Source organism: Apostichopus japonicus, chromosome 11 (assembly GCF_037975245.1).
Source record: "Apostichopus japonicus isolate 1M-3 chromosome 11, ASM3797524v1, whole genome shotgun sequence".
In the NCBI taxonomy this organism is placed as follows: Eukaryota; Metazoa; Echinodermata; class Holothuroidea; order Aspidochirotida; family Stichopodidae; genus Apostichopus; species Apostichopus japonicus.
In genome coordinates this window covers 24,273,184-24,300,857 of record NC_092571.1, presented here as the reverse complement: position 1 = coordinate 24,300,857, position 27,674 = coordinate 24,273,184, and the positions used below count along the sequence as shown (strand labels likewise).

The following is a 27,674-nucleotide window of genomic DNA, read 5'->3' as shown; positions in this document are numbered from 1 at the left end:
GTGCATACTTGATTGTGTTGATCGCCAAGGGACACATAGATATGGGGCCCTGAAGTGTCTTAGGATAGACAGTTTCAACTACGTACATTTGAGGTTTGACTGGTTACCAACAACCAACGACAAATTTTGATCTCACAAAATTATGATTTACCCCTACTAAATGATAGAATGTTTTGTTGCCGATTTCAATCTCATTAATGTGCGTAAAATGTTGACCTCTCTTACCTTAGATCACTGCTCTGATGTCATGTGTATGATGTTCTGTGATTTTGGCTTCAAGAAAGACAGCAGTGGCTGTGAGATCTGCGACTGTGCTTCCCCACCAGGTGAGTCTGGAGATTTATCCCCCTTCCTCCCATCTGGGGTAGAGTCTGTTAGTCATGGCTAAGCATCCCTCCAGTTAGGGGGGGGGGGCGGGGGGAGGAGGCGGGGGGAGGGGTGCGGGATGGAGTGTTTCTCCAGTTGGCTCAGGGAGGCTAAGCAGCCCTCCAGTTGGCTCAGGGGGGCTAAGCATCCCTCTAGTTGTTTCAGGGGGTTAAGCATCCCTCCAGTTGGCTCCGGGGGGGGGAGGTTAAGCATCCCTCCAGTTGGCTCAGGGGGGCTGAGCCTCCCTCTAGTTGGCTCAGGGGGGCTAAGCATCCCTCCAGTTGGCTCAGGGGGGCTAAGCATCCCTCCAGTTGTTTCAGGGGGCTAAGCATCCCTCCAGTTGGCTCTGGGGGGGTGTAAAGCATCCCTCCAGTTGGCTCAGGGGGGCTAAGCCTCCCTCTAGTTGGCTCAGGGGGATAAGCATCCCTCCAGTTGGCTCAGGGGGGCTAAGCATCCCTCCAGTTGTTTCAGGGGGCTAAGCATCCCTCCAGTTGGCTCGGGGGGGGGGGTTAAGCCTCCCTCTAGTTGGCTCAGGGGGGCTAAGCATCCCTTCATTTGGCTCAGGGGGGGCTAAGCATCCCTCCAGTTGGCTCAGAGGGGCTAAGCATCCCTCCAGTTGGCTCAGGGGGAGCTAAGCACCCCTCCAGTTGGCTCAGGGGGGCTAAGCATCCCTCCAGTTGGCTCGGAGGGGGCTAAGCATCCCTCCAGTTGGCTCAGGGGGGGCTCAGCCTCCCTCCAGTTGGCTCGGGGGGGGGGCTAAGCATCCCTCCAGTTGGTTCAGCTTGACAAAAACACAGTCCATAAGTTTTGTTTGTTTTATGTTTCTGTTCTCTTCCCCTTTTTATATATTTCTCTCTTGTTTTCTTTGGCTTAATGCAATTTATTTATTTATTTAATGTCTCTTTTTACTTAGTCATCCACGAGGGCACATGTCCAGCGGTTGAAGAGGGCGTGTTTGGAATCTGCAGCGATCTCTGCACCAACGACGGCGACTGTCTGTCCAACGAGAAGTGTTGTTCCAACGGCTGCGGACATGTCTGCAAGCCCGCCGAGGATGTTCCCGTCCCCTGCGACGATGTCATGTGTATGATGTGGTGTCCGTACGGATTCAAGGTGGACGCCAACGGCTGTGAGATGTGTGAATGCGAACCACAGAAGGGTGAGTTCTTGGGGCCTAGGATCAGTATTTACAGACCCCTAGGGACAGCGAATAAATGTTCACAGGACTCCAAATATAAGAGGGGTATGACAAATAACCTGAGGCCTACACCACCATGGTTAAGGTTGAGGTACCCAAAAAATGTTGGTTTTCTTGGGCTGAGAAACTACCTGTTTGGCTTCTCCTGACCCAATTGCATTGAGTGGAACCCCTGCAGACCCTTTTGCCCTCAGGGACTCCCAGTAAAGTTTTGCGGAACGGAGGTGGAGAAGGATGGTTCAAGCTGACCTAGCATGGGTTAGTGTGATATGAAGGGAGGTATGTAAACCACCAAAGTTTATGCTTTAAAGTCTCGTTGTTAGAATTCTAATTAATTTCTGAATCTAAGATCTATTTTAATGATCAAGTTGTAGTGTAGTAGATATGAAGTCTACCTATCATTAATTCTATGTGTCATCTTAAATACAAACCATCATGATAACGTCACAAAATGCTTCCTCAAACTTTTTTTGCAAATACTACTCTCAAATTATGCTTTTCTTGTGTTCAGTAATCCATGACGGCCAGTGCCCAGACGTTATCGTCGAGCCACGTTTCATCTGCATCCCAGAATGCAACCATGATGGCGACTGCGCCACCGATGAAAAGTGTTGCTCAGCCAACGGTCGTTTTGTCTGTATCCCATCTGTTCCCTTGGGTAAGTTACGATGGGTGGATAGGGCAAACACAGTGCAGTCAATATTCAACGTAAAGATCTCACAAAGACCTTACAAAACATGAGTGTTTGCTTTCTAACTTTGACAAGCTCAGTCACAAAATTAGGTATACGGTGAAATAAGAAATATATTAAGGTTTTAACTGAAGTTGTGACTCCTTCCAGCTAGGTATTGAACTTAGTGAAGTTTTGCTTTTTTGCTGTCTTACAGCTCTGTCATGACATGTATATGATTTTGTTTGTTTCTCAGTCAAAGAAGGAGACTGTCCTGCCCCAGAAGGCTTTGGTATCTGCCCAGAAGATTGCTCAGGTGACTCAGACTGCAACGGTGCTAAGAAATGTTGCTCCAATGGATGTGGACACATCTGCATGGATCCACTGCCTGGTGAGTTGGTCGACAACTAGAGGACAAGAAGTTTGCAAATCACTTTTATATCAATTTATATTTTTATATTTATATTTATTTATATTTTTTATATTTATATAACACTTCTGGTATATCACATATATCACTTATATCAATTTATATTATTATAAACGTCAGGCCAACTACTTTTACACATTCTCCTACACAGGCTCTCTAGTGGATAAGCAGTTTGCTAACAGTTTTATTTTATTTTGTTTATCAATTTATATCAACATATTTTTTCCTATTCCACCCCTCCCCACCAATAAAAAAAAAACAAAACCTTTCCCATGTACATATCTTTTAAATTGCCACGATGCTCAAAGTTTTAATATTTGTTTATTCACACTATAATCAACTGATGTGATGTAAATGTTAATATTACAAATTAAAAGGTAAATCCCATTTGTGGATAAAGATAAAGATAAAGAGTCCTGAAGTAAAAAAAGCCCTGAATTATTCCATACCTTTTTCAAGATTCAGGACCATTTTGTTGGGGCCTTTCATGAAGTCGATTGTTGAATTTATCCGTTCACAAAGTTCCTGCTTGAACAGATTTTAAATGGATCTATGATTCCACTTTTTTTCCATATTTTCCAGTGGTTCGCCCTGGTACCTGCCCTGTCAACTTCCTGCCAGAGGGAAATAGTGGTATATGCTCAGAATCCTGCAGCAGCGACGGTGACTGCAGTGTCAACCAGAAGTGTTGTTCCAACGGCTGCGGACACACTTGCATGGATGTAGTAGACACACCACGTGAGTGATTCTCTTCAAACTCAGTCGGTTTGATATTCATTCGGCAAGGATAGGTTATCGGTGTGGAATAAGTCTTGCTTGTCGTTAAGGTGTTAACGGAAGGTGGGCAAACTAAAGCCATTGATTAAAGGCGGGCTAGCAGTCTGTGAAGCCTGCTCACTATGTAGTGTATATGTAATGTATAGGTTCTATGGTGCAAGGATTTCAATATTGGGGGTGTAGGAGAGGAAGGTGTGGGGGAGGAGTGGAGTGGGGGAACAGTGGGTACCATGGAAAAATTTGTACAGAACTGTGCCAGAGAGCCCTCAGTGTTTAAAGTCACTGTAACTTAAATCAATCCCGAATGACACCATACATGAAAGAAAAATGTATTAAAGCATATAGTACTCAATTAATTAAGACAATTAACTTATCAAAAATGTTAGTCGTGCAATAATAAATATATTTTTCATTTTATGATCAGTCAATTCCTTATTTTATCTTATTAGCTGTCTGTGATAGCATGATGTGCAGAATGTTCTGTCCTCATGGCTTTGAGCGTGATGAGCAGGGATGTGAAATTTGCCAATGTCACGAACCAGTCGGTAAGAGTCACAATATTGTTTGTATAAGGCTTGTTGTGAAATCAGGTGCAAAATATGTGTATTTTCCCTTTTGATGGTGGAAACTGTTAAATTGTGAAAAATCACTGAAATTATGTATTTCTGCGGTTTTCAAATGTTTTTCAAATGTTCTGATGGTTTCTCAAGTAAAATAACACATTAGGCAACCCCCAAAGACAGCACCAGCTCAAGAAAAAAGTGAATATTTTTTTTTCATGGCGTACCTGTTTTTTAAAGACATTCTTCGGACATTAAAGTTTGGCAGTTCCATTAAGTCACGAGGGAAGAAAATGGTGGACTTTTTGTCCATATTAAAAAGGCGGGAAAACTGCAAGATATATTTGAAGAAATTATGAAATGATGCTTTCTTGAGCTGACACCAGATGTTTGTTTCTCTGTTGTGTTTTTAATAATAATAAATATAATAATGACTAAATTTATATAGCACCTGATCCAGAAAAAAATCTGCTCTAGGCGCAAAGAAGAATGAAAAAGTACTAACAAATATACAACAAACAAAAATTAATATATGGAAATGTAAATTGAAAAAGGTAGTTCGTAAGTTGTCTTTTAAAAGAGTCAACTGATGGGGACTTGATGAATGGGTATAGTGAGTTCCAGAGTTCGGCGCCGATGAAGAAAAGGAATTATCGCCATAGTGGGATTTTGTCATAACTTGTCGCAGTTGATATGAATCGCTATTTTTTTCTCTCTAGTGGACCATCCAGGAGAGTGCCCCCTCGGCCGGGTCCCATCAGGGTCCGTCGGCATCTGCATGGAGGAGTGCTCCTCCGACAACGACTGCTCAACCTCTCAGAAGTGTTGCTCCAACGGCTGCGGTCATTCTTGCCTGGAGGCCGTCAACGCCCCAGGTACGACACAGCAAATTAGTCTCTGACATGTTATAATTGTCGTTCATGGGCATATTCTATGTGCTTGACTTTCCACAGAGTAACTCATTCAAGAAAGTTCGATAAAAATGTGCTCTGGGACATTCGTTTCGTATTTTTGCCCAAAATTGGGGTAATGAGAGCAACTCTTAGTTTTTTTTTATTATTCACTGAATGATTGATCATTATCACACTTCAAAGCAGAGAGTTTTTATGTACAAATTATGTCGGGTGTAGAAGCCACAAGCTACTAATAAAAGCCTTACAAATAATTAAGTAATAAAAAATGAAAAAAAAAAATATATTGAAAGGTGAAATAATTGTTGATATTTTTCTTGAAAAGTAAAAAACTTTCTAAACATTTTAAACATTTATAGTGACAATATGCAACAACCTAACAACATTCAACCAGTTGGAACAATTTTTCAGTGCTAATACCACTCTGTACTGTCCTCCTCAAACCATACTTCAAAGCACTTGTACTGACAGTATGAACAGTTCCTAACCTTTACCTGCTTCCAATGATGATACCATTGTATACTGTCCGCTTATATCATGCTTAAAAGCACTCGTACTGATAGTATGAACAGTTCCTAACCTATATCTGATTCTAATGCCAATACCACATTTCCTCATTTCATGCTTAAAAGCACTCATACTGTCAGTACAAGTGCTTTAGAGCATGACATGAAAGGACATTTTTGAAACTATTGTCCCAATTGGGTGAAATAGTTGCCATGCTCATGAATATTTATACATTTTTTAACTCTCATTACTTCACTCTAGGCAAGTGGTGATGGTGAACGTTAGGTAGACCTTTGGTATGTATGTTTTTAGCAGTGAAATGCAACTATTCATATTACAACAATTCTTTTGCATTCATCACAGTGGTCTGCTCACAGCAGAGATGCAGAATGTCCTGTCCGTATGGATTTAAGACCGACGAAGACGGCTGTGAGCTCTGCGCGTGCGAAGAGTGCCCTCCTGTCATGTGTGCCATGTTCTGCGAACACGGCTACCAGACGGACGACAACGGTTGTGATATCTGTGTCTGTAACCAAGCCCCAGGTAAGGATACGTGCAAATGTATGTAATTTTTAGATCCTCCTGCAAGCAGGAACTCGCAAAGAAGCCTCATTGGCTTATCAAAGCGGCAACTGACCAATCTCTTGCATTCATATTTAACGTCCATGATTATGAAATGCATGCCAATAAAGAAAATCATCCACAGGTGAAAATTCACTTGGGAAATGTTTCGGCCTTTAACCTTGTAAAATTTACAAAACCAGCAATGGTGAATTGACAGAGTGTCCCCTTTAAGCTTAGAAGCGGTTTCTGCAGATTTTCATCCGTGCAGCTCTCTTACACATGTTTAAAACACAATAAGAAGCAAATTCCTCCTCCCTGTACCATGTACGTATTGGGACTTAGTGCCCTTATTACTTGTAACACACTTGCAATTTAAGTTTTTGTGTAATAGCACTTATTCTCGTTGTTGTAGCTCTGGTTCAATGCAAACAATTTTGGGCAGATGTTTAGATGTTATTTGATTTATCATTGACTGTTTTTTGTCGTTCATTTCAGTTTGCCCAGAGTTCATGTGCTCAATGTTCTGTGAACATGGTTTCATGACTGACGGCAATGGCTGTGACATTTGCGTCTGTCAACCAGGTTGGTAATTAAATATTCTTCAATCAAATTTCTCGATTTGAATAAAAGTCTTGTCTTTTTTGTGCTGCATGCTGCTCGTGACACTGGCTTGTCTGGTCTGGAAGATCTCTGTTTAAAACAATTATATGATGGTTTGTTTATATAGTACTGAATTCTGAATTGGTACTTTCTTGGTTTTGAATCTCTAAATTGGCGATTCACTTAGACGTTTATCGACAATTCCTACTTGGAATTACTATTCACTAAACGAAACATGTTAAGACTTGCTAACCTTTGGCTTGTGGCAACCATCTTTTTGCATCCTATTTTTCTTCCTTATTGTCCCTTGACACCCACAAATCCTTTTCCTCACATTTGACCCCTTTTTGAACCTTAACTGTTGTCTTTCTGCATTTGTTCAGCTCCCTGCCCTGGTGTTAGATGTAGGATGGGATGTGAGTTTGGCTTCCAGACCGATGAAAATGGCTGTGAGATCTGTGCCTGTAATGACTGCCCACCAATCATGTGTGCATTGTACTGTGAACATGGTTACCAGGCCGACGTACATGGATGCGATACGTGCGTTTGCAATCCACCTCGTAAGTAACAACACCTCAAGTATTTATTTGCCATCTAGGTTTGTTTGCTGTATTCACCATACCAAAACCTTTTCACACCACTTCCTGGGTTATATAGAATTAAGTGGGGTCTGGACCCCTGCACATGTCGTATAAGGCATTTGTTTCTGACTGGTACCCCTTAGCAGGGAACTAGCACAGTAAGGGTCACAACCAAGCAACCAAAGTTAATTGGTGAAGCGTAGGAGTTGTAATGCTGATTTCTTTAGTTTTAGTCCTGTTTAAAGCAATAAAGTGTTTGCTTTTTCTTTGTTTTTCAAGTTTGTATATGATTTTCTGTTGTTCATTCATATATTTGTTTTTTTGTTTTGTTTGTGTTTTAATCCTCAGCAACCTGCCCAGAAATGATGTGCATGATGTTCTGTGAACATGGCTTCCAGACTGATGCCAACGGTTGTGATATCTGTGTCTGTAACACATGTCCACCAGTGATGTGTGCTCTCTTCTGCGAACACGGTTTCAAGAAGGATGCCAGCGGTTGTGACACTTGCGTCTGTAACCCACCACGTGAGTAAATACACATTACCATGTAACCGACACCATTACGATCTTCCCTGCCTGTATAGCAAATAACACCAGAGTCCCCTGTTTTTGGCCCAAAACTGGGGAGATTGAATATCTACCCGAGTTGGTAATGGTAGCCATACTGAAGGTTCCGCTGCGCAAATTCATGATTAAATACACTGTACTTTTTCAGTGGTCAAGCCAAGTTTGTCTTCACACACAGGAAAGTAGTGCTGGCCACTATGGAAAAACAGTCCTCCTCAAATGCACTTGAGCATTACTTATTTGTTACTTGATAGCATACACTACCCTAAGAACTGCCACTATACTGATCCATTGATCCATACTTGAGCGCGCCTAATTAATTGACCAGCCACCGTATGATTGTAAACACAAGGGGTCTAATGGCCAGAACTACTTTCCTGTGTGTGAAGACGAATGTGTGTTTAATTATGAATTTTATGCAGAGGAGCGTTCAGTATGGCTAGCATTACCAACTCGGGAAGATATTCAATCTCCCCTGTTTTTGGCCAAAAACACATGGGACTCGGGTGGTATTTGCTTTACGCATGGAAGATCGTAATGCCTGTGGAAGATCCTAGAGGTTAGCAAACCACCTGCTTGACGTGATAAGTGCAACCAGCTTCCTTGAGCAACTTCCTGTATCAAGTGTTTCCTTCCATTTCCTTTCAGCTGTCTGCTCACAGCAGAGATGCAGAATGTTCTGTCCGAATGGATTCAAGACCGATGCCAACGGTTGCGAGCTCTGTGAGTGCGAAGAGTGCCCACCAGTCATGTGTGCCATGTTCTGCGAGCACGGCTTCCAGACCGACGACAACGGCTGTGATATCTGTGTCTGCAACACTTGCCCGCCGGTCATGTGCGCGTTGTTCTGTGAACACGGTTTCGAACAAGACAGCAACGGTTGCGATACCTGTGTATGCAAACCTGGTATGTATATGGTTACACGGTAAAGAAATATGATCACGGAACAGAGTTCAGGCATTAATCATGTAGGCGGGTTAATTCTTCTGTACACAGGAACCACTCATAACCTGATTTACCTTATGTCACATAGACAATGGCAAAGTTGCGGGGTAAGGGTGGGGGATGGGGGTTGGGGTAAGTTGGGAGAAATAGGGGGGCAAGTAGATCTTTGGGTGGTACAGTATGCCTTGCCTTATCCGGATTAAACCAGTTCTTTCCTGACAAAAGATTAATTTGAATTCAAACAAAGTAATGTAGGTAAGTGTGACTACTGAACCCTGGGGGTTAGAGTCTTCACCAGCCCAAGTTAGTTGGGAGGTTTTTGAAATATGGAATATTATAAATAAATGTCGAAAAGTTTGAGACTTTTAATATGTAACATATCTTATCATTCCTTTCAATGTGGCTAAGCATTCCAGGTTAACTGGACATAAACATTTTTCTAAATGCTCTACAATATTTGATGTAATTCATCCTTTCCATGTTTTTCAGTATCATTTTCAATATTTTCATTTTTAGAACCTTGCCCATCCTTCATGTGTAACATGTACTGTCCATACGGCTTCCAGAAGACAGTCGAAGGCTGCGATATGTGTGTCTGTAACGACCAACCAGGTAGGTTTTATGCAACTTAGGTAGACTCCAAATGGCTGTATAAGGCCAAAATAATAATAATAATAAAAATTAAAATATCCCTCACCCCTCCCTCCCCCCAAAAAACTAAGTATCACCTAGTAAGGTATAGCCCTACCTCTCCCTCCCCCCTCCCTCCCCCAAAAAACTTGGTATCACCAAGTAACGTATGGCTTCCTCCCTCCCAAAAAAACTAAGTATCACCAAATAACATATAGCCCCCACCCATTCCGCCCCCACCCATTTCGCCCCCACCCATTCCGTACCCCCTCAAAAAAAACTAAGAAAAACAAACAGCAATGCTAAGAAGTGGACTTTGTACCTACTGTGGACTTTGTTGTACAAAGTGGGTGCAAAGTGGGTACAAAGTGGGTGCAAAGTGGACTTTGTACCTACTATGATAGCAATATCTTAATTCTCTAAATTGCTCTGAGCTGTTTATTATCCCGTGGCAATGAATCCTGGTGAGAATTTGCATGAATTCTCCCACAATTTTTGTTGTGGCCAAATTTGTTCTAAAGTTGATCCTAATACATAGTGAAAGTGACCAGAGATGTTCCTCCTCACTGCATTTTTTAAATTCTTTTTTCTTTCTCCTGTCATCCGTTAGACATTTGTCCGGAGGTTAGGTGCAGAATGTTCTGTCCCAATGGCTTCCAACGTGACCAGAATGGCTGTGAAATCTGCCAGTGTACTGAAGTTCCAGGTATGAAGCACACATAGGGGGTTACTATTTGTATAGAGAGTAGCTTGGCTACGGAGGCAATGTACACAGCTTACGGATCTGTTTATAACGACCACTTAATGCAAAAATCTGACAAATGTTTTTTGCCAATGTTTCTTTTATGAAGGTTTTATTGCATTTTATTTTTCTCTCCTCCACAAGAGTTTTGGTTGTTATGGTTCGATTTAGCATCCTAACAACTGGTGGAGAGTTTGAACTACAGAGTAAATTAAACCATGTGTGGTAATTGTTCGTCAGTGGTAAAATTATCCAAAGACCTTGACCAATTATAATCTTGACTTGGAACTTGAGACTGGTTATGAAGAAACTTCTTTTGTTGAAATTTTCAGCCCCTTTTAAGACGATAGTTTTCCATGTTGCTCTAGAAAGGTTGTAAGTTTTGTGTCGTGTTTTGAGATTACTATTTTTGCAATAGGTGAGATTTTGAAAGAGTTTAGAAAATCGTACACACCATCTTGCAATTACACAATTTATATCAATGTTTTTTAAACTTAACTTTAAAGAAGTGTTAGATTCATCCTTCCCTTTGTTCTTTCGTTGGAACATCCTCTCATACTTGTTAATTTCTCTTATGTTCCCTCTTTTTATTTCTTGATCAATTGTAGGATTCATGGTTTCATACCTCATAGATTCTTTGCGAAACCAAGAAAAGAAAGAAAAAACTCTTCCATCTCTTGGCATCTCTAAATAAACATTTTAACATACTATACTCCACGAACGAAAAACTGAAACATCTTCTCATGCCATGCCTTTGATTGGAATAGAATCTTCTTCTCAACTTGCTTCATTTCTTTAAAATATAATTTTCTTGATTTCTCTTCCATCAACCCCTCACAGAGATCCACCTCGGTAACTGCCCGGCTCTTGCGGAAGACGCTTTCGGCATCTGCGTGAACCTCTGCGACAACGATGCGGATTGCGACTCCACTCACAAGTGTTGCTCAAACGGATGCGGCTATGGCTGCATGCCCGCCGAGGATGTGCCGGTAGAGTGCCCCACAGTGATGTGTTTCATGTGGTGCCCGTACGGGTACAGGAAGGACCAGGACGGCTGCGATACCTGCATCTGTAACGAACAAACGGGTGAGCAAAGAAAAAAGACAGCTGAAGTATGGTAGTATTAAATGCAGGTGACACGGTTAGGAGATGAGTGTAGATCGTGAGACCAATGGTCTGGTCTTCTCCACTCCTACCTCTAAATAAATGGTTTAACACAGCGGGAACTTGATGAAAGATTGTGGGCAATATACGGCTATAATGAAAATAATAACGGGTTTTAAAGTGTGAAAAAAAGTATGGCACTGTGTCCAAATGAAAAGCTGCAGCAGCTGCAAATATCCCCTGCAGCCAGGCTGAATGAAAATATCAAACACTAGATTGGCTGGGTAGATCAGCAGTATGTGACTATTGTGTGAAACTGCAGCCTGTTGTCTCATATGGCTGCCTGGCTTCATTATGCTGCAGCCCCCTCAGCCTAATTAGTATACATGTCTTATCACAGGCCCTGAAGTTGTATATGTGTAATAACAATCTGATGAATGAAGACGGAAAAGAAAAAACTAGGAATGCAAGCAGGATGAACTAAGGGGAAGTGAAACACACCACACCCCACCACCACCCCCACCCCTATCCCTCCTTGTTAGAATGTTAAGTAATCTTACATGACAATGTGTATTTGTTAGGACAGTGACACTTAACCTGTAATAAACAATCTGGTGATTACAGAAAGGATTGAACAAGTAATAAAAGGTAGAATGAAAGAATATGGGTAACTAGAGGTCACTTCATCTGCTTCTGCTACCTCCATTACCCCCTCCCCCTCACCCTTCCCCCACCCAGAATTTCCTAAAACAGCAGTCAATGACAGCTTACTTTGAAAATACATATTGTTTCTTAATTAGGAGCCGTTATTATTCCAATTATTATTTTAACTTTAAAGTCAAAACATAGCAAGGAGTAAGATTTGATATACCCTTTGGCCATCTATGTACCACCTTCAAACTTTGGACAATCTTAGCAATCTAGCAAGAACTAAGGAATATAATTTTTCACTTCCCATCTTTCATTTGTGGACTTCTATGCCCACTTTAGGCAAGGATATATCTTCACATAGTCTGAACTCATTAGTCAAATAAAGAGATTATAAATTTTTTTCTTTCACCATAGAAGAAATTAAGAGCTTAGATATGGCAAAGTGGAAGAAAGTCACATTTTGTAAAATGGATTCAAGTATTAACGCTTGACGTTTCTCGCAACAATTTAATATTTTTTCAACTTTGACAGAAATTCACGAGGGAGAGTGCCCCATGCCTCCCGCAGGAAGTATGGGTGCCTGTACCGAGATGTGTGACCATGATGGTGGTTGCGCCGCCAACCAGAAGTGCTGCAGTAACGGATGTGGACATGTCTGCATGGACGCACTGACACAAGGTATAATGATTATTAAATTGTCTCTTTCGGAACAAATGAATTTATCATCTTGTTTTGCTAATTCTCAGTAATTTTAGCAATGTACTAAGGTATGACTCCAATGTAAGGTTGCAATTGATCAAATAAAGCATTAATTAAAATGATTGGAAAATGGCCATTCCAATATATCCGAAAGGTTTTGTCACCTGGAAGCTTGTTTATACTGGTATCAACTCAATCACATTGCTGTTACAAGTAAATTCAGACATTTCTCAAATTTCTCGAATTTTAACTTCCCTATTTGAAATGAAACATGACGTAGCAAACTAATTAAGACCTTTTGCGTTTATCAGTTTACCGATAAACGACGTGAATTACTGTATGCTAATTACTGCAATATTATTTAAATTACATCTTGCTAATCCACACTGGATGAATTATCTCCCTGCCTCTTGCACCTCAGTTCTATTGGTTGTCACCGTGGTGATGCTTTATCATACCAGCTACATAATCCTAGAAGTGCTTTGCCAAAAATTTTGCTATGTTGGTTTGGATGGTTGGTTTCTAGATGTGATTTTATTATTTCTACCGTCCTTGCTTTAATAAACTCCAAATTAAATTTTTAAAATGATTTAATTTATTCAACCATCAGTCAAGCCCGGTGCATGTCCAGTCGTGGATGCCACACAGATCGGTGTCTGCATGGAGGGATGTGCAAACGACGGCAACTGTACCGGAAACCAGAAATGTTGCTCCAATGGATGCGGCCATGTTTGCACTGACCCAGCTGATAAACCTGGTGAGAGAAATACCGTTAAACGCTTAGTAGAATGCGAGATGGGTATTCCCGAGGTCACATGAGCAGGATTCCATTTCCAGTCAAAGTTTCTTTGTTGTTTCGAAAATGTTTCTACAATTTCTTGGTCAGTCTCTTTTCATTCTTTGTTTAGAATTTCTGTTTCAGCCGAACAGCAGCTTAATTTACCAAATCAGAATGTCGTTCATACCACCACGGCATAAGTAATTTAACAATTACCCCCTCTCCTAGCACTTTCTTTTCAATCCCCCCGTCCCCACCCAACCCCTTTACAAGTAAAGTTTTGTACAGTTTTGTACAACCCGTAATGTCTTTGTTTCGCTCGTCAGTTGTTCGCCCAGGTACCTGTCCAGTTAACACCAAACTTGGAGAGGGTATGCTAGGCGCCTGTGTCAACATGTGCGATGATGACAGCGTCTGCTCCGATGGCCAGAAGTGTTGCTCCAATGGCTGTGGCCGGGTTTGCATCACCGTGTCTGAAGTGCCAGGTAACTGCAGATGTCAAATATAACTTCACCAAAGCTTTGTGTATGATTTTTGTCGCTTAATTATTTACGTATTGGAGGAATGAATGAATGAAGTGTATATGTATGTGTGTATGTATATGCATCTACTTATATATATATATGCGTGTGTGTATTTGTATTCAGTTGTGTATGTATGCATATGTGTATATTTATGTATCGTGGGTGGTGGGGGTGGGGTGAGTGGGTTACACTTATTGGGTTGGTGTGTGGGTGGATATAAGTCTTACTGTTTCTTGTATTGTTCTCTCTATTGACTTATGGGAGCGCTCTACTAGACAAGCCCTCTGGGTTTTTTGGAGTGCTTCCTTGCACATTTTGCCTGTTGTTGATATGTTTTGTCACTTAGTTAACTTCTGTGTCTTTATATTGTGAAGAAACAAATAAATGAAATGAAATGAAATATTCATAAGTGAATATTAACAACGTGTTGGTGTCTACATTCCATCGTCTGCAGGGTGTCAATGACTTTTCATTGCTTAATTCTTTCTCACTTTGAATGTAGCCGGTTGTGACGAAATGAGGTGCATGATGTTCTGCGAATTCGGACCCAAGATCGGCGAAGACGGCTGCGCTCTGTGCGCCTGTAAGGATCCACCAAGTAAGTGGTTGGAACACATTTGAAAATGCTGTGACCCTTCCTCTAAGAAACTAACATTTGAAAATCTCATCAGAATAATGAAACGTTAGGTATTAAAAGCAAAATAAAATAAAACTGTTAGCAAACTGCTTATCCACTAGAGAGCCTGTGTAAGAGAATGTGTAAAAGTAAGTTGGCCTGACGTTTCGAAAGGTGTGGAGAAAAAACAGGGTGGAAAAGAGCTATGTGAAGAGGAGTGATGGGGAGGGGGGGGGACAAGGGGAGATGGAGGGAGGGACAGAAGAAAAATTAGTCATGTCCTTCCTGAATGTTGAGCCCATGTGGTTGAATGGTGCGAAGGCGTTGCATCCACAGCCAGGTTTTAAAAGCACTAAAAACAATGTGATTATAGTTTCTTACTGCAACAGAGTAGTTCTCAAAAGATCAGAAAACTTACTCTGACAATGTTGAGATTTTTGAGCTGCTCAATGGTGAAAAATATTTTCAAGACATTCTCCATTACTGACATCATTTTGCAATCAAATGGATTTAAACAGGGGACATATATTTGAAAGCAAGCTTGCTGTGTTTTTAAAGTAAAACAACCAAACTTAAAGGGGAAGATTTTTTCTTTCGGTACTACAAAGATGCGTTTGGGTACACGGAAACTTCAAAAGGAAAACATTGATGTATTTGGTATTCACATGAAATTCCATTGCCAAACGTCTGCATAAACCTGGTTTGGGAGACTTTGAGAAATAAATCTATTCATGTGCAGATATTACAGGCTGGATATGCCTTTATACTGAATGGTCTTTGTGTACATGTAGTCGTGGTTCTGATATCCACCTTTTCTATTCGTCGATTTCAACAGAAAGGAAAAAATATAAAGAAGAAAAATGGGTCTCAGAATGCCATAGAATTAAAAGCAATTTAATTACTTTTTTAATTTTTTTTTTAAATTTTATTATTTAAAATTTTTGTAATTTTATTATTATTAATATTTTGTTGTTGTTGTAATTTAATTAATTAATTAATTAATTATTTATCATAATAATTTTTTGAAATTAATTAATATTTAACGGATGGTGTTCCCCTCTCTCTAAACAGGTGTTCATGTCGGTACCTGCCCTGCCGTGGCTGCGGATTCCTTCGGTATCTGTGTCGAGCAGTGCTCCAACGACGATGACTGTACACCTACCCAGAAGTGCTGCAGCAACGGATGCGGACACGTCTGCGTCGAAGCCGAAAACGTGCCAGGTAAAAGACAACCACCTAAAGAGAAAAGTGATGATAAAATGTGCCATTATATGATATCACCATAGAAAGCATAGATGCAAACATGTGGGGGTAGTGTTTCATTCGCCTTAACTATGTAGATGTCGATTTGAGGGATAACGTCATCTTGATATTCCAACTTTTATTGAAGCAAGGTGATATTAATTAGTGAAGGATTGTCTATAGTTAAGTGGATAAAGCTTGCTCCATTCATCAGTTTTAGTCAATTTTGAGAGAGCTATAGTCAAGGATGACTTTAACGCCCATTTTGACAGAGGGATATGGGTTTATAATTAGGTAAGTTAACCCAAGTTAGTTAAGATACTGACCAATATAGACACCAGCACTGCACTGCTGTTCACTAGCTTATCACTTTATAAATAATCATAGAAGTAAGGACATGAGGTACATATGAGGTACATCTGAGGTTCATGGGGTACATCTGAAGTTCATGGGGTACAACTGAGATTCATGGGGTACAACCGAGGTTCATGGGGTACAACCGAGGTTCATAGGGTACAATCGAGGTTCATGGGGTACAACCGAGGTTCATGGGGTACAACCGAGGTTCATGGGGTACAACCGAGGTTCATGGGGTATATCTGCCATGGTGAATAACGAAAAGACGGGTCAGTTCTTCATGGGGTAATTCTTGAAATGTAAACTACATTATTAATGTTATATAAGGAAATAACTTACATGAGCATGAATTTCATGATGTTTTATTTAGTCCAACACCCCGGCAGTTGCCCTGTGAACTTCCTACCTGAGGGTGGTTTTGGTATCTGTGCTGAAATGTGTTCTGGTGATGAAGACTGCTCCTCTAATGAGAAATGCTGCTCCAATGGATGCGGACACGCTTGTCTGGCCGCTGTCGACGTTCCAGGTGAGTTATTGTTGATGTCCCTCCCCCTCTCCCCCCCTCTATCTCTCCACCCTCTCTCCCCCTCTCTCTCTCGCTGTGTTTATTTGGTTGTAAGGTGGGGTTAGATTTTGGAGTTATTCAGATATTTATTTAGTTTTTTTTCTCCTAAACTTATTGAGAGTCGGTTATTCAAATTATCAATAATCACAAAACAATAACATGGTATACAACTTACATGGCTAGTTACATGAAACATTTATTAAATTTTAAATTTAAATTTACATAGTCAGCTGCTGTTAGGTTTTGATTTTGTTTTAAAGGAGACACAAACATATCAAGCATCGTACGTAAACTGCCATCGTTAGTTGCTGCAGTTAGGATAATTAAGAACTGGTATTGGCCGCTGTGTGGTGAAACAAATCATTTATATCTCAAAGCATCATTTGTAAATGGCCATCGTTAGTTGATGGTGTAAACAGCCATCGTTAGTTGATGGTGTAAATGGCCATCGTTAGTTGATGGTGTAAACAGCCATGTATGTTGATTCTGTAAGGGTAGTTAGAGACTGGAAGGAAGCAACGGAAAGTTAACTTTTTCAGAGCGGGGCGAGTCTTCAATGCCTTTAAGGGTTATGGTAACATTTAATAAAGATGCAAAAAATGTAAAACTTATTAGTTAGAAACCAACTTTCGTTTTTGCTTTGCAGCCATCTGTCCAGAGGTTATGTGCATGATGTTCTGTGAGCATGGCTACGAGGTGGATGAGGAAGGCTGTAACACCTGTGTGTGCAAGGAACCAGGTAATGCCAGAGGGGGGTATGGCAGGGAGGGGGAGGTCAATCTACATTGACCTCTTTTATTATATCCTAGAGAGATCACACATGGTCAGATGTTTTCATACTTAATTTTACTGTATATGTATTCTGCAGAGTATGTTACCTCTCTGAGACTTCTTTTCCCATCTAATTTAAACTCAGTATAGAAGAAGGAGGTCGGGGTAGAAACTTTTCCAGGAAATATTTTGAACATGCTAAAATTCTAGAATCGATGACATTTTGAAGTTATAATTGTACGCTTTTCTGAATTATTCAGTACCGTGGTGGTAAAAAGTAAATTCCTGAATGAATTTTGTGTCATGAAATTGCTGACAGATACTGCCGATGTGACTTTTACCAGCCGGTACGTTAAAATCAAACTCTTTTTTATTAATTTTCTGTTGTTTTATTAATTCTCTGTTGTTTTGTTTCTATAAAGTGGATTGCCCCGATATGTATTGTCTGATCGCCTGCGAACATGGCTTCAAGCTGGATGAACATGGCTGCAAGACTTGCTTCTGCTTGGAACAACCAAGTAAGTAACTCGTACTAGCAATGCCCACACCTTATCACTATCTGCTGTCAAAAGGGGGGGGGAGGAGGAGGGGGGCTCTTTCTTACATGCTCCGCAACAGAGCTTCTTTTACGGTTCCTCTTATGTGAGAGTCTGTAAGGTAAATATCTGTCTGTATAGAAAACAATGTTTTCTTATATTATTGAATGGAGTAAATGTGATGGAAACCAAGCTTCCATTTCCACATGATTTAGGAAGTTTGACAGGAGACACATAGACGACACTTGCATCTACCAGAACTAAGCATTGCCACCATCTGATTCATATTTTTAGAAAGATTTCTGGAGTTTGCCAAATAACTCAATTTTGCTTAGGTTGATAGTATACCTTCAGTGGATTTTGGGAATGTGGCTGTACATGGAGTTTCCCGGCCCCAATATGGTACTGAGGACTTTGGGTACACCCAATCCCATTTTGTACTCCTATTGATGGATGGTCCCACTATAATTTTTTTTTCTTCTTCTGACAAAATAAAATCCAGAAAGCATATCTCTAATCATACTGTGATGTTTTTGTTTATTTTCATAATTTCAGCCGAGTGCCCAGAAATGTTCTGTAACTTGTGGTGTGAACATGGATATGACCAGGATCATGATGGCTGCAGAATCTGTACTTGTATCCAACCAGGTAAGTTTCACACCTCCCTTAAACCTACCTTACACCCCCAACACCACCCCCACTCCAGGTCATCTTGAATCCAGTACTTGATGTTTGTCATTGTTCGGGCATGAAATAAATGCAAACAATTGTGACTTTCAACATATCCCAACGTATTCTCTGATGTCAATTTTAAATTTTGCAGTCGTTGTCAGCGTTGTGGTTTGATATTTCACGTCGGTTTCTACCTCTTCACATAAACTCTTTTCATGAACCGTATTTACATGAGGAGGACATTTTGTTTAGCGTAGTCTCAAATTTAAAAATTACTTTGAATTACTTTTCAGTGGTGTGCGAGCCAGTCGAATGCAGCTTGGACTGTCCGTTTAGATTCCAGAGAGATCAGAACGGTTGTGAACGATGCGAATGTTACGAACCACCAGGTCAGTATCAAGCCAAAAGAGAGTAATATAATAGCATTAATATTGTATTGTGTTCTAATATGTTAGCTACGTGCTACCATGGAAACATTGAATAATCGATGCAAGTACTATCAACACCACCCCACCTCTCCCTAGGTCAATCCCCCACCCCAGCTACTGTGAACATTTTCACTGCAATTCTCTTTGCTTAATCTTCTTTCGTGTTCTGTTTACTGGGCTCTCTAGCTCCATGCCCACCCCCACCCCAACCCCACCCCACCCCCACCCCATAACTTTTTGGTACTCTTTCTAGTCCTTTCCATTGTGTACCCTCATTTGAGTACACTCCTTTGAGTACTCTATTTTCAACCAGCTTGTAATAATCGGACAGATCAAACTCACGAATCAGCTTACCACAAGCTATAACCATAGGCGTAGGAGGCGGGGGGGGGGGGCTGGGGGGATGCAGCCCCCCAACCAAATTTTTTGTAAAAATTTGGGCAATATAACTGAGAATTTTTCGGGCACCTACTGAAAGAAAAATAATTTGCAATGTGTTTTTCAATTGTTAAACTGATACTATTATTATCATGATTATAGTAACGCCTTTCCCAATAATTCTAACCAATATGGAAGGGTAGTAACATGGCCAATGATTGTATGTTATTGGCATGCGATGTAATAACCGATGCATACCTATATGATATGCACATAAGATGTTGAACGCGCGCGGGGGGTGCAAAAAATTTTGGTTATATTTTTCGGGCAAGTTGTTATACAGCCCCCCCCCCCCCCAAAATCAAATTGGGCTCCTACGCCTATGGCTATAACTACTACATGCTTGGGGAACTAAAGAGATCCATGTGTCTCCTTTTCACATTTTGTTCTCCAGCTGTCCATCCTGGCGTCTGCCCGATTCAGCTGCTTCCCGAGGGCAGCATGGGTATCTGTGCTCAGACCTGCAGCAGTGACAGAGATTGCAATTCTAACGAGAAATGCTGTTCCAACGGCTGTGGACACGTCTGCATGGTAGCTGCAGAAGAGCCAGGTAACATCATCTCATCCTTTAAGAAAAGAGAAAAATACCCCCCACCCTTCACCACCCCACCGGAAAAAAAGGACCCCCTCACCATCCCACCGAAAAAAAAGGCCCCCCTCACCACCCCACAGATAAAAAAGGGACCCCCTCCCCCCTCACCACCCCTCCAAAACAGAAAGAAAAGGAATCCCCTCACCACCCTACCAAAAAAAAGGAACCCCTCCCCTCTCACCACTCCACCAAAACAGAAAGAAAAAGGAACCCCCTCACCACCCCACCAAAACAAAAAGGATAAGAGGAAAAAAGAAAGAATGCAAATAGTTGGAATATATATAAATTTGACATTTGTTAAAGTCAGTCATTTTGTGGGCAGGTGTATGATCATACATGGAGTATGTCTTGACAGATGGTTGAATTATTCCGGTTAAAAGTAAAGATGGTGGGGGGGGGGGGGAAAGACAGGAGAGTTCAAGGAACTGAAGCTGTGTGTTCTTGCTAAGGCTGAAGATTAATAATAGAAGCCAGACAACATGGAGGGAAGCTAGAGGGGTTTCTCATCTATCTTAAGGGTCTTGTTCTTGATTTGTTCAAGATTTTGTATCCGTGGGTTGGATTAAGATCTAACTTTGCAGGACGGGTTTGGTTCAGCAGGTCGCCAATTGATGACCTCTGGTGTAAAGCTTTGAAATAAAAGGTTGGTCTGAATAGCTGTAAACAATCTGATCATCTCTGGAATATTTAACATTCTTTCAGAGATGTGAGAAACCGAAAGCCATTTGAGTAGGATTGCCAGATGACAAATTAATGAAGATATGTTAATAAATGACAGAGTCAAATTTAAGGCAAAGGCAAATGATGATATTTATAGAATGATAATATCATATTTAACATTTCACAGAGGTGAAACCAGGATTCTGTCCAGCTGTAGAATCAGACCAGATGGGTATCTGCACACATGAATGCTCCAGTGACTTTGGTTGCCCCGACGACAAGAAGTGCTGTTCCAATGGCTGTGGTATGGTGTGTATCGATGCTGCTATTCCTACACCTGGTAAGTGTCTGCATGGTCAGAAGAAACAGTGAGGGTCAGGGGAATGGGAAGGATGGAGGATGTTGGAGATGGAAGCTGAGGGGGGGGGGAGGTGAGAAGCTGTCAGAAAGGGTAGTCACATCGCCTTCTATTGGTCTTATCAAAGCCTTGTCAATTTGTCTGGGTCAGGAGATATTTGGTGTTGGTTTAAATGTTGGTTGAATTTTAAGTGGAGAAGACATCTCAAATTGTTGTTGTTTAAAGAGAATTTTGAAGTCTCTCCATTAAGGTTTGTGCTATTTCAAAATAGACATTCAGAGATCACTGAGTTTCCAATAAGTAATTGTGGCATGATTTGAAAGGGGCACATTTCAGTCCAGTTTAATATATGCAGCGATCTACAGGAGATGAATTTTCAGAATGGTGGTTTTCTCTGGTGAATCAAAAATGAGAAGCCAAGAAATAAAATGAAAATAAAATAATAAACAACAACAAACAAACCAACAAACAAACAATGAGCATGTCATTTCTGTGAGGTTCGTTTCATTTGATTTCTTCCACTCCAACATTGGTCAAGGACTCTTCAATTGTATGTAAATTGTGGAGAATTTGTGGAGATCTTAAACTTCTTGAAAGGTGTTAGCAGCTTGTCAAGAAATCTTTGGGATACAAACTTATTATTTTAATTTTATCCTAAAGAACCTAAACCTGGCACCTGTCCTGCCACCAGCGGCCTTGGACCTTGCCTGACTGAGTGTTCGTCTGACCACGACTGCACAGAAAACAAGAAATGCTGTTCCAACGGATGTGGAATGGTTTGCTCTGCTCCAGCACCAGGTAAATGCTCTCTGATATAATTGTAGTTTTGGTGCATTTGTCAGCAACTTTGGTATGTTGGTCAGCAACTTTGGTATGTTGGTCAACAACTTTGGTATTTTAGTCCACAACTGAAGTCAGTCAATTAAGTCGTCTATTGCAGTAGGTCTGAAGTAATATACATTTAAATGGACAATAAATGGACACTTTCATAGACAATATCGCTGTTATAGTGACGACTTATATACTCCAGTCATAAAAAAAAAAAATTTGACTTTAAGTATATATAATGTAATTACATATGAGTACAATTACACTCGCATTTTGGTACTTAAGTCATCACTTAAGTTAGTAGCAATTAGGTCAGCAAATGTAGTAAGTTCAAAGTTCACATAATTGGACAATAAATTGACAATGTCCAATAGTAGTATAACTGCGATAAAAAACACTTAGGTGTGAAGAACATATGAATAGAGTTTTGGATGAATAGAGTAACACTGGTATATCATTAAATTGATATTACAATATTTGTTATTACAAATTGGTTATTATACATATTGATTCTTACATCTATCATGACATATCGATTATTACCTATTGATTATCAATTATTACATCTAGGTTCTTACATCTATGTTATTACATGTTGGTCATTACAAATTTATTATTGTGGAACTCAATTGACGTTACCACGATACTGTCGTCACTCCTTGGAATGAATAAGTAACCAATTGCTTCCTCCGTTGTCTGATGCTAATATCTGACTAACACTGCATATTATTAATAATCAGTTTCCTCTTGTAAAATTAAACACTTCCCGCCTTCTTTCATAAAGAAGGTAGGTTATTAAGCAATATAAAGCAATGAGTAGTTTTTCTTTCACTATAATGTAAAACAAATTTCTGGATGAAGTCATCTTTGTTTGCAAATGAACCTGAACCCTGCTTGTCTGGATTGCGGTCAATGCATAAATTTGATAAACTACCATATTAAGGGTTCATTTTTATGATATCTGCATTTAGCTGCAGTACAAATCCGATGATTGCAACCGATGATTTTACGCAAAACAATGAACCTTGTAGTAAAAGGGAGAAGGAAACGTAAATTTGATAAAATCATTTCACATTGCAAAGGTGCAAGCCGTGTTTATAAGGGAGAGTTATGCAAAGGAAAATTTAGCTGTAAAAGGGAAAGTTGGAAATTTAACAGCTGTCTAACGATGGATTACAAAATTAAAAGATCGCTTCTTCTTAAATTAATGCGGTCGATCATAATCATTCATGGATGTACCAATCATTTTGTCCGGTCTACAGTTATCAAGGAAGGCTCATGCCCTGCATTGGAACCAGGAACCATCGGTCTCTGCGTCCAAGATTGCTATGACGACGGCGGTTGTCCCGACAACATGAAATGTTGCGGCAATGGGTGTGGCCATGTCTGTATTAAGCCAGCACCAGGTTAGTAATTAGACTTGGCTGATGACCAGTGTTTTTGTGAATTGGTCTTTCAGTTCAAGCTTTACTGAAAGCTTGTACTGAAAGTATGAAATGGCATGTTTCTATCAGATAGAGGTAAAGAACTGTTCCTACTATTAGTAGAGGTGCTTTGAAGGATGATTGGAATGGGATAAAGGTTAGGAACTGTTCATACTGTCAGTAAGAGTGCTTTGAAGCATGGTATAGGAGGATAGTGTATAGTGGTATTATAATCAGATAAAGGTTAGGAACTGCTCATTTTGTCAGTACGAGTGCTTTGAAGCATGATATATGAGGATAGTGTATAGTGGTATTAGCAGTAGAAACAGATAAAGGTTAGGAACTGCTCGTACTGACAGTACGAGTGGGTTGAAGCATGTTATGAGAGGACAGTTTAGAGTGGTATTAGCATTAGAATCAGATAAAGGTTAGGGAACTGTTCATACTGTCAGTACGAGTGCTTTGAAGCATGTTATGGAGGACAGTATATAGTGGTATTAGCATTGAAATTGTAGGTTTTTTGATATGAAAGGGTTGGTATTTCCAGTTAGGAGACTTCATCGTTTTGTCGTCATATATAAAAATCAGAAAGCTATAAAACTACATCTTTTGCTGAACCATTTGAGTTTTGCTGGAGACCTAACCATTGCACATATTTAACTACTAGGCTCGTTTCAATTTCTCGTACCGCAGTTATCAAACAGGGCAGTTGTCCAGCTGTACCTGAGAACTTTGTAGGCATTTGCATCAACGCCTGCTCGGACGACTCTGGATGCAGCGGTGAAGAGAAATGCTGCTCCAATGGATGTGGGATGACCTGTCAAGCCCCTGTCAAATGTGAGCGTCAAGCCTGCCTATTTGTTTGTTTGTTTGTTTATTTGGTTTGTTTATTTATTTGATTTTCCACAGATAATAAATATATAAATGTGGAGGGAAGTCCTTTAAAAAGCCAAATACAGGCTTAACAAAGTAAAGGACTCCCAAGAAAAAAAAATATATATATATACATAAATGAAAATATAATTAATGTCTTAATAAGGAATAATTAATAACATACAATATAAACGATATATCAATACTGAGAAATTACTTCTTTTCTTAGCGTTTTTCTAAAAGTTACTTTAGATAGTTTAGATTTTATAGCAGCAGTTAGAGAATTCCATGTCAGCCTATAGCAAAATAGTCCTCCCGAAATTCACTCGAGCATTACTAATTTGTTACTTGATAGCATAAAATACCCCAAGAAACTGCCATTAGGAATCATCTTTCAGTACACCTAATTAATTGACCAGAAGAGCGTTCAGTATGACTAGCATGACCAACTCCGGTGTATATTCAATCTCCCCTGTTTTTGGCCAAAAACATGGCGACTCTGGTGGTATTTGCTATCGGCAGAGAAGATCGTGATGAATACATTTTCTTTGGTGTACTACTCTTTAATCCTGCTATCTGCATGCTTTGAACATTCCAGTATGAGGGAGTGTCATTATCTAACATTATATCGCTCTGCATAGCTTAAACTTCTTCATCGGCTTAGGAAATGCTTGAAACCCATTTTTCCTTACAGGCATATCAGCTATTTTAAAGTGAGTTTTAGTGATCCACAGTGTTGTTTCAATCATCAGAAATTGGTACACAGTTATCGCCGGTTCTCTATGGTATTTTTTAACTAGCTAATTTTCCTTCATTTGGTTTGAATCAGCGATACTTACCCCCCCCCCCCCCCCCCCCTTGTTTTATCAATGTAAAGCTCTTAGAAAGAAATTAGTGAGTTTAGCCGGAACAATTTATTTCTTCTTTGTTATTCATTGAGTTTAACATTGTTGTGAGTTTAAACCGGAAGAATAATGGTGAGTGAAGTTTTAGAATAAGGTTTGGTATGGAAAAACAAGTCTTTTGTATGAATAAATTTGAATTTGGAGGCAATACACATGTTCTGGTTCTCAATTAAATTATAGGTTCTGCAAACTACATCTGGCAAAATCCAGAATTTCTTGCCACAACTACCCATTGAAATTTATAAATATTATTAATCTTATTTCAACTGTATGGGAAAAAGATAAAATATGCACACTATCAGCCTCAAGGTGTTGACCTGTGTGCTCTACCGGCTGAGTTATCCAGCTAGCTGCTGGCATAGCTGAGCTGCTCATTTACATATATTTGAACAGTCACCATTATTTAAATTAGTTATTACAGTCCGATGGTTTTATCGAACATGAATCTACCTGCAATGTATTCTGTATCAATCCTTCACAGTCAGGAAGAGTGGTACCTGTCCAGCCGTCCGAGCTGGCCTCTTCGGTGCCTGTGCAGAGGAATGCTGGGATGATCTCAGCTGCCCGGATAACTTCAAGTGCTGTAGCAATGGATGCGGACACTCATGTCAACCTCCAGAGGAAACAGACCCCACAGAAGGACCAATATCCAGTAAGTGCTGTCCTCATCCTCTGCCCCACCCCCACCCCCTTCCTTCTCTGGGGTGTGGCCATACTTCTTTGGGGTGCAGCTACTCTTCTTTGGAGTGGCTTTTCTTCTTTGGGGTGTGGCCATTCTTCTTTGGAGTGTGGCCATACTTCTTTGGGGTGTGGCCATACTTCTTTGGGGTGCAAAGCTACTATTCGTCGTGGTGTGGCCGTACTTCTTAGAGGTGTGGCTACTCTTCTTTGGGGTGTGGCCATATTTCTTTTGGGTGTGGCCATACTTCTTTGGGGTGCAGAGCTACTCTTCGTTGGGGTGCGGCCATACTTCTTAGAGGTGTGACTACTCTTCTAAGAGGTGTGGCTACTCTTCTTTATGGTGTGGCCGTACTTCTGTAGGGTGTGTCTATACTTATTTGGAGTATGGTCATACAGAGGGAAGGGAGGGTACAGCTAGACCTGATGACATTAAACTGAGAATAGTGCTAAAGAAAGGTTTCATTTTGTGTACCAAATCTGTATTCACCTTTGCCCTGATATCCTGAATCCCTGTCCTAAATCTGAAACCTTGTTTAAGTGCATCCATACTCATCTAGCTTACTTCTTCTTCACTCTCTCTTTGTTTTAACAGTTGGGTGAGTTATCTTCCAGGAAATATTTCAATTTATTGTGTTATTTTATTGTGTTATTTATTGTGTTATTTATTGTTATTTATTGTTATTTATTGTTATTTTAGTAGTTACGTTCTCATCCTTTCTCACAGGATTGCCAGAGTTTGGTAATACAGAAGGCAGAGAACAGCAGGGGAGTGGTAGCATGTTCATCTTCGCATCACCCCTGGTCGTCCTCCTGGGTGCCCTCGTTGCAGCTCTGGCTTGCCATCATCTGTAAAATGTCTTTAAGTTAGTTTACGACCGATACGAACCAATTTTTTCATCCAAATTTTGATTATGTAGTGTTTTGGTAGAATCGAAAACATACCATAAAATTTTTGTAGCTCATTTTCATGATATTTTGTAAAAAGTTTAATTGCCTCTGGTGAACAGTAGAATAATTTGTAACAGTACAGTAACAGTAAAAAAGAAAGAAAAAAAGCCCAGAAATTTTAGAGAAGAATCTGCAAAGAGGTCATTTGAATGAAATTTCTCGCCCATTATTCCTTCTAGTAAATTCCATAGCATCACAATTCCCTTTCACTGTTAAAACCTTCCCAAGTTATGTTGATGGATTACATGTTCTTCCAATGTGTATTAAACGTTTACGATATATTTTGCTGATTTTAGTCAAATAGCTCCCTCCTCTCCTCTGGCCATTTCGTTTGTCTTTCAGAATAGCGAAAAGAAAAGAATGTAATTCTTTATCAATGCAAGATAATTTTGATACAATGTAAAAAATATTAGAGTACTATTTATGAATGATAAATAAATATTCATTGCAAGAAATCATGTTTTATTGTTGCCTTCTTTTCAATGTAGCATTTTTATGTTCATGACAAGTGGAATTGCTATGTAACAATGATATCTTGTACCAGTGGCCGAGCTAGGGGTATTGGTCAAGGGGGGCGAGAATGGTATGTAGGGGTGCTTTCGACACTATCTAAGCGGAGCGCCACCACAGGTTGGCGCGGAGCGTACAGAAATTTTTTGAGTAAAGATACTCCCTAGATTGCCAGAAATGCCCACTTCCGGGCCTTGCTAATTTGCAGATAAACGAAGAATAAATAGGTGTCATCGCCATTTTGTCATAAAATTACACCAACAAAATGTGACAAATGTCAATAGGTATTTGAATGCGCAATAAAAAAGTCAATAATCGCGAATAAGTAAAAAGTGGTAAAAAGCTGAAAAGGGCGCCAGCAGTCCATTTGAATCCGTCAGGGGGGGCATCCGCCCCCTCTGACTGTATGGATGCTTCGCCACTGTCTTGTACAGTCAGCCTTAGGAATGTGAAATTTGTTGTGATG

The 27,674-nt window shown here is 40.2% G+C and overlaps 1 protein-coding gene across 5 annotated transcripts in view; it reads left to right on the top strand.

The window, feature by feature from the left end:
• LOC139976491 (uncharacterized) overlaps positions 1–26,777 on the top strand; it is a 58,240-nt gene extending 31,463 nt beyond the window's left edge. For all 5 annotated transcript variants that reach the window (XM_071985285.1, XM_071985288.1, XM_071985287.1 and 2 more), the window contains 32 exons: positions 231–326; positions 1,280–1,525; positions 2,076–2,222; positions 2,491–2,625; positions 3,247–3,402; positions 3,891–3,986; positions 4,721–4,876; positions 5,783–5,962; positions 6,479–6,565; positions 6,967–7,143; positions 7,513–7,689; positions 8,380–8,637; positions 9,193–9,288; positions 9,917–10,012; positions 10,889–11,134; positions 12,335–12,481; positions 13,113–13,259; positions 13,607–13,765; positions 14,307–14,402; positions 15,492–15,641; positions 16,390–16,545; positions 17,231–17,323; positions 17,778–17,873; positions 18,447–18,539; positions 18,857–18,952; positions 19,824–19,979; positions 20,869–21,021; positions 21,700–21,837; positions 23,130–23,273; positions 23,985–24,128; positions 25,551–25,721; positions 26,475–26,777. In XM_071985285.1, the coding sequence (XP_071841386.1) occupies positions 231–326; positions 1,280–1,525; positions 2,076–2,222; positions 2,491–2,625; positions 3,247–3,402; positions 3,891–3,986; positions 4,721–4,876; positions 5,783–5,962; positions 6,479–6,565; positions 6,967–7,143; positions 7,513–7,689; positions 8,380–8,637; positions 9,193–9,288; positions 9,917–10,012; positions 10,889–11,134; positions 12,335–12,481; positions 13,113–13,259; positions 13,607–13,765; positions 14,307–14,402; positions 15,492–15,641; positions 16,390–16,545; positions 17,231–17,323; positions 17,778–17,873; positions 18,447–18,539; positions 18,857–18,952; positions 19,824–19,979; positions 20,869–21,021; positions 21,700–21,837; positions 23,130–23,273; positions 23,985–24,128; positions 25,551–25,721; positions 26,475–26,602 (4,616 nt within the window). In that variant the 3' untranslated portion in view covers positions 26,603–26,777. The remainder of the gene's footprint in view (positions 1–230; positions 327–1,279; positions 1,526–2,075; positions 2,223–2,490; positions 2,626–3,246; positions 3,403–3,890; positions 3,987–4,720; positions 4,877–5,782; positions 5,963–6,478; positions 6,566–6,966; positions 7,144–7,512; positions 7,690–8,379; positions 8,638–9,192; positions 9,289–9,916; positions 10,013–10,888; positions 11,135–12,334; positions 12,482–13,112; positions 13,260–13,606; positions 13,766–14,306; positions 14,403–15,491; positions 15,642–16,389; positions 16,546–17,230; positions 17,324–17,777; positions 17,874–18,446; positions 18,540–18,856; positions 18,953–19,823; positions 19,980–20,868; positions 21,022–21,699; positions 21,838–23,129; positions 23,274–23,984; positions 24,129–25,550; positions 25,722–26,474) is intronic.
• Positions 26,778–27,674: the final 897 nt, after the last annotated feature.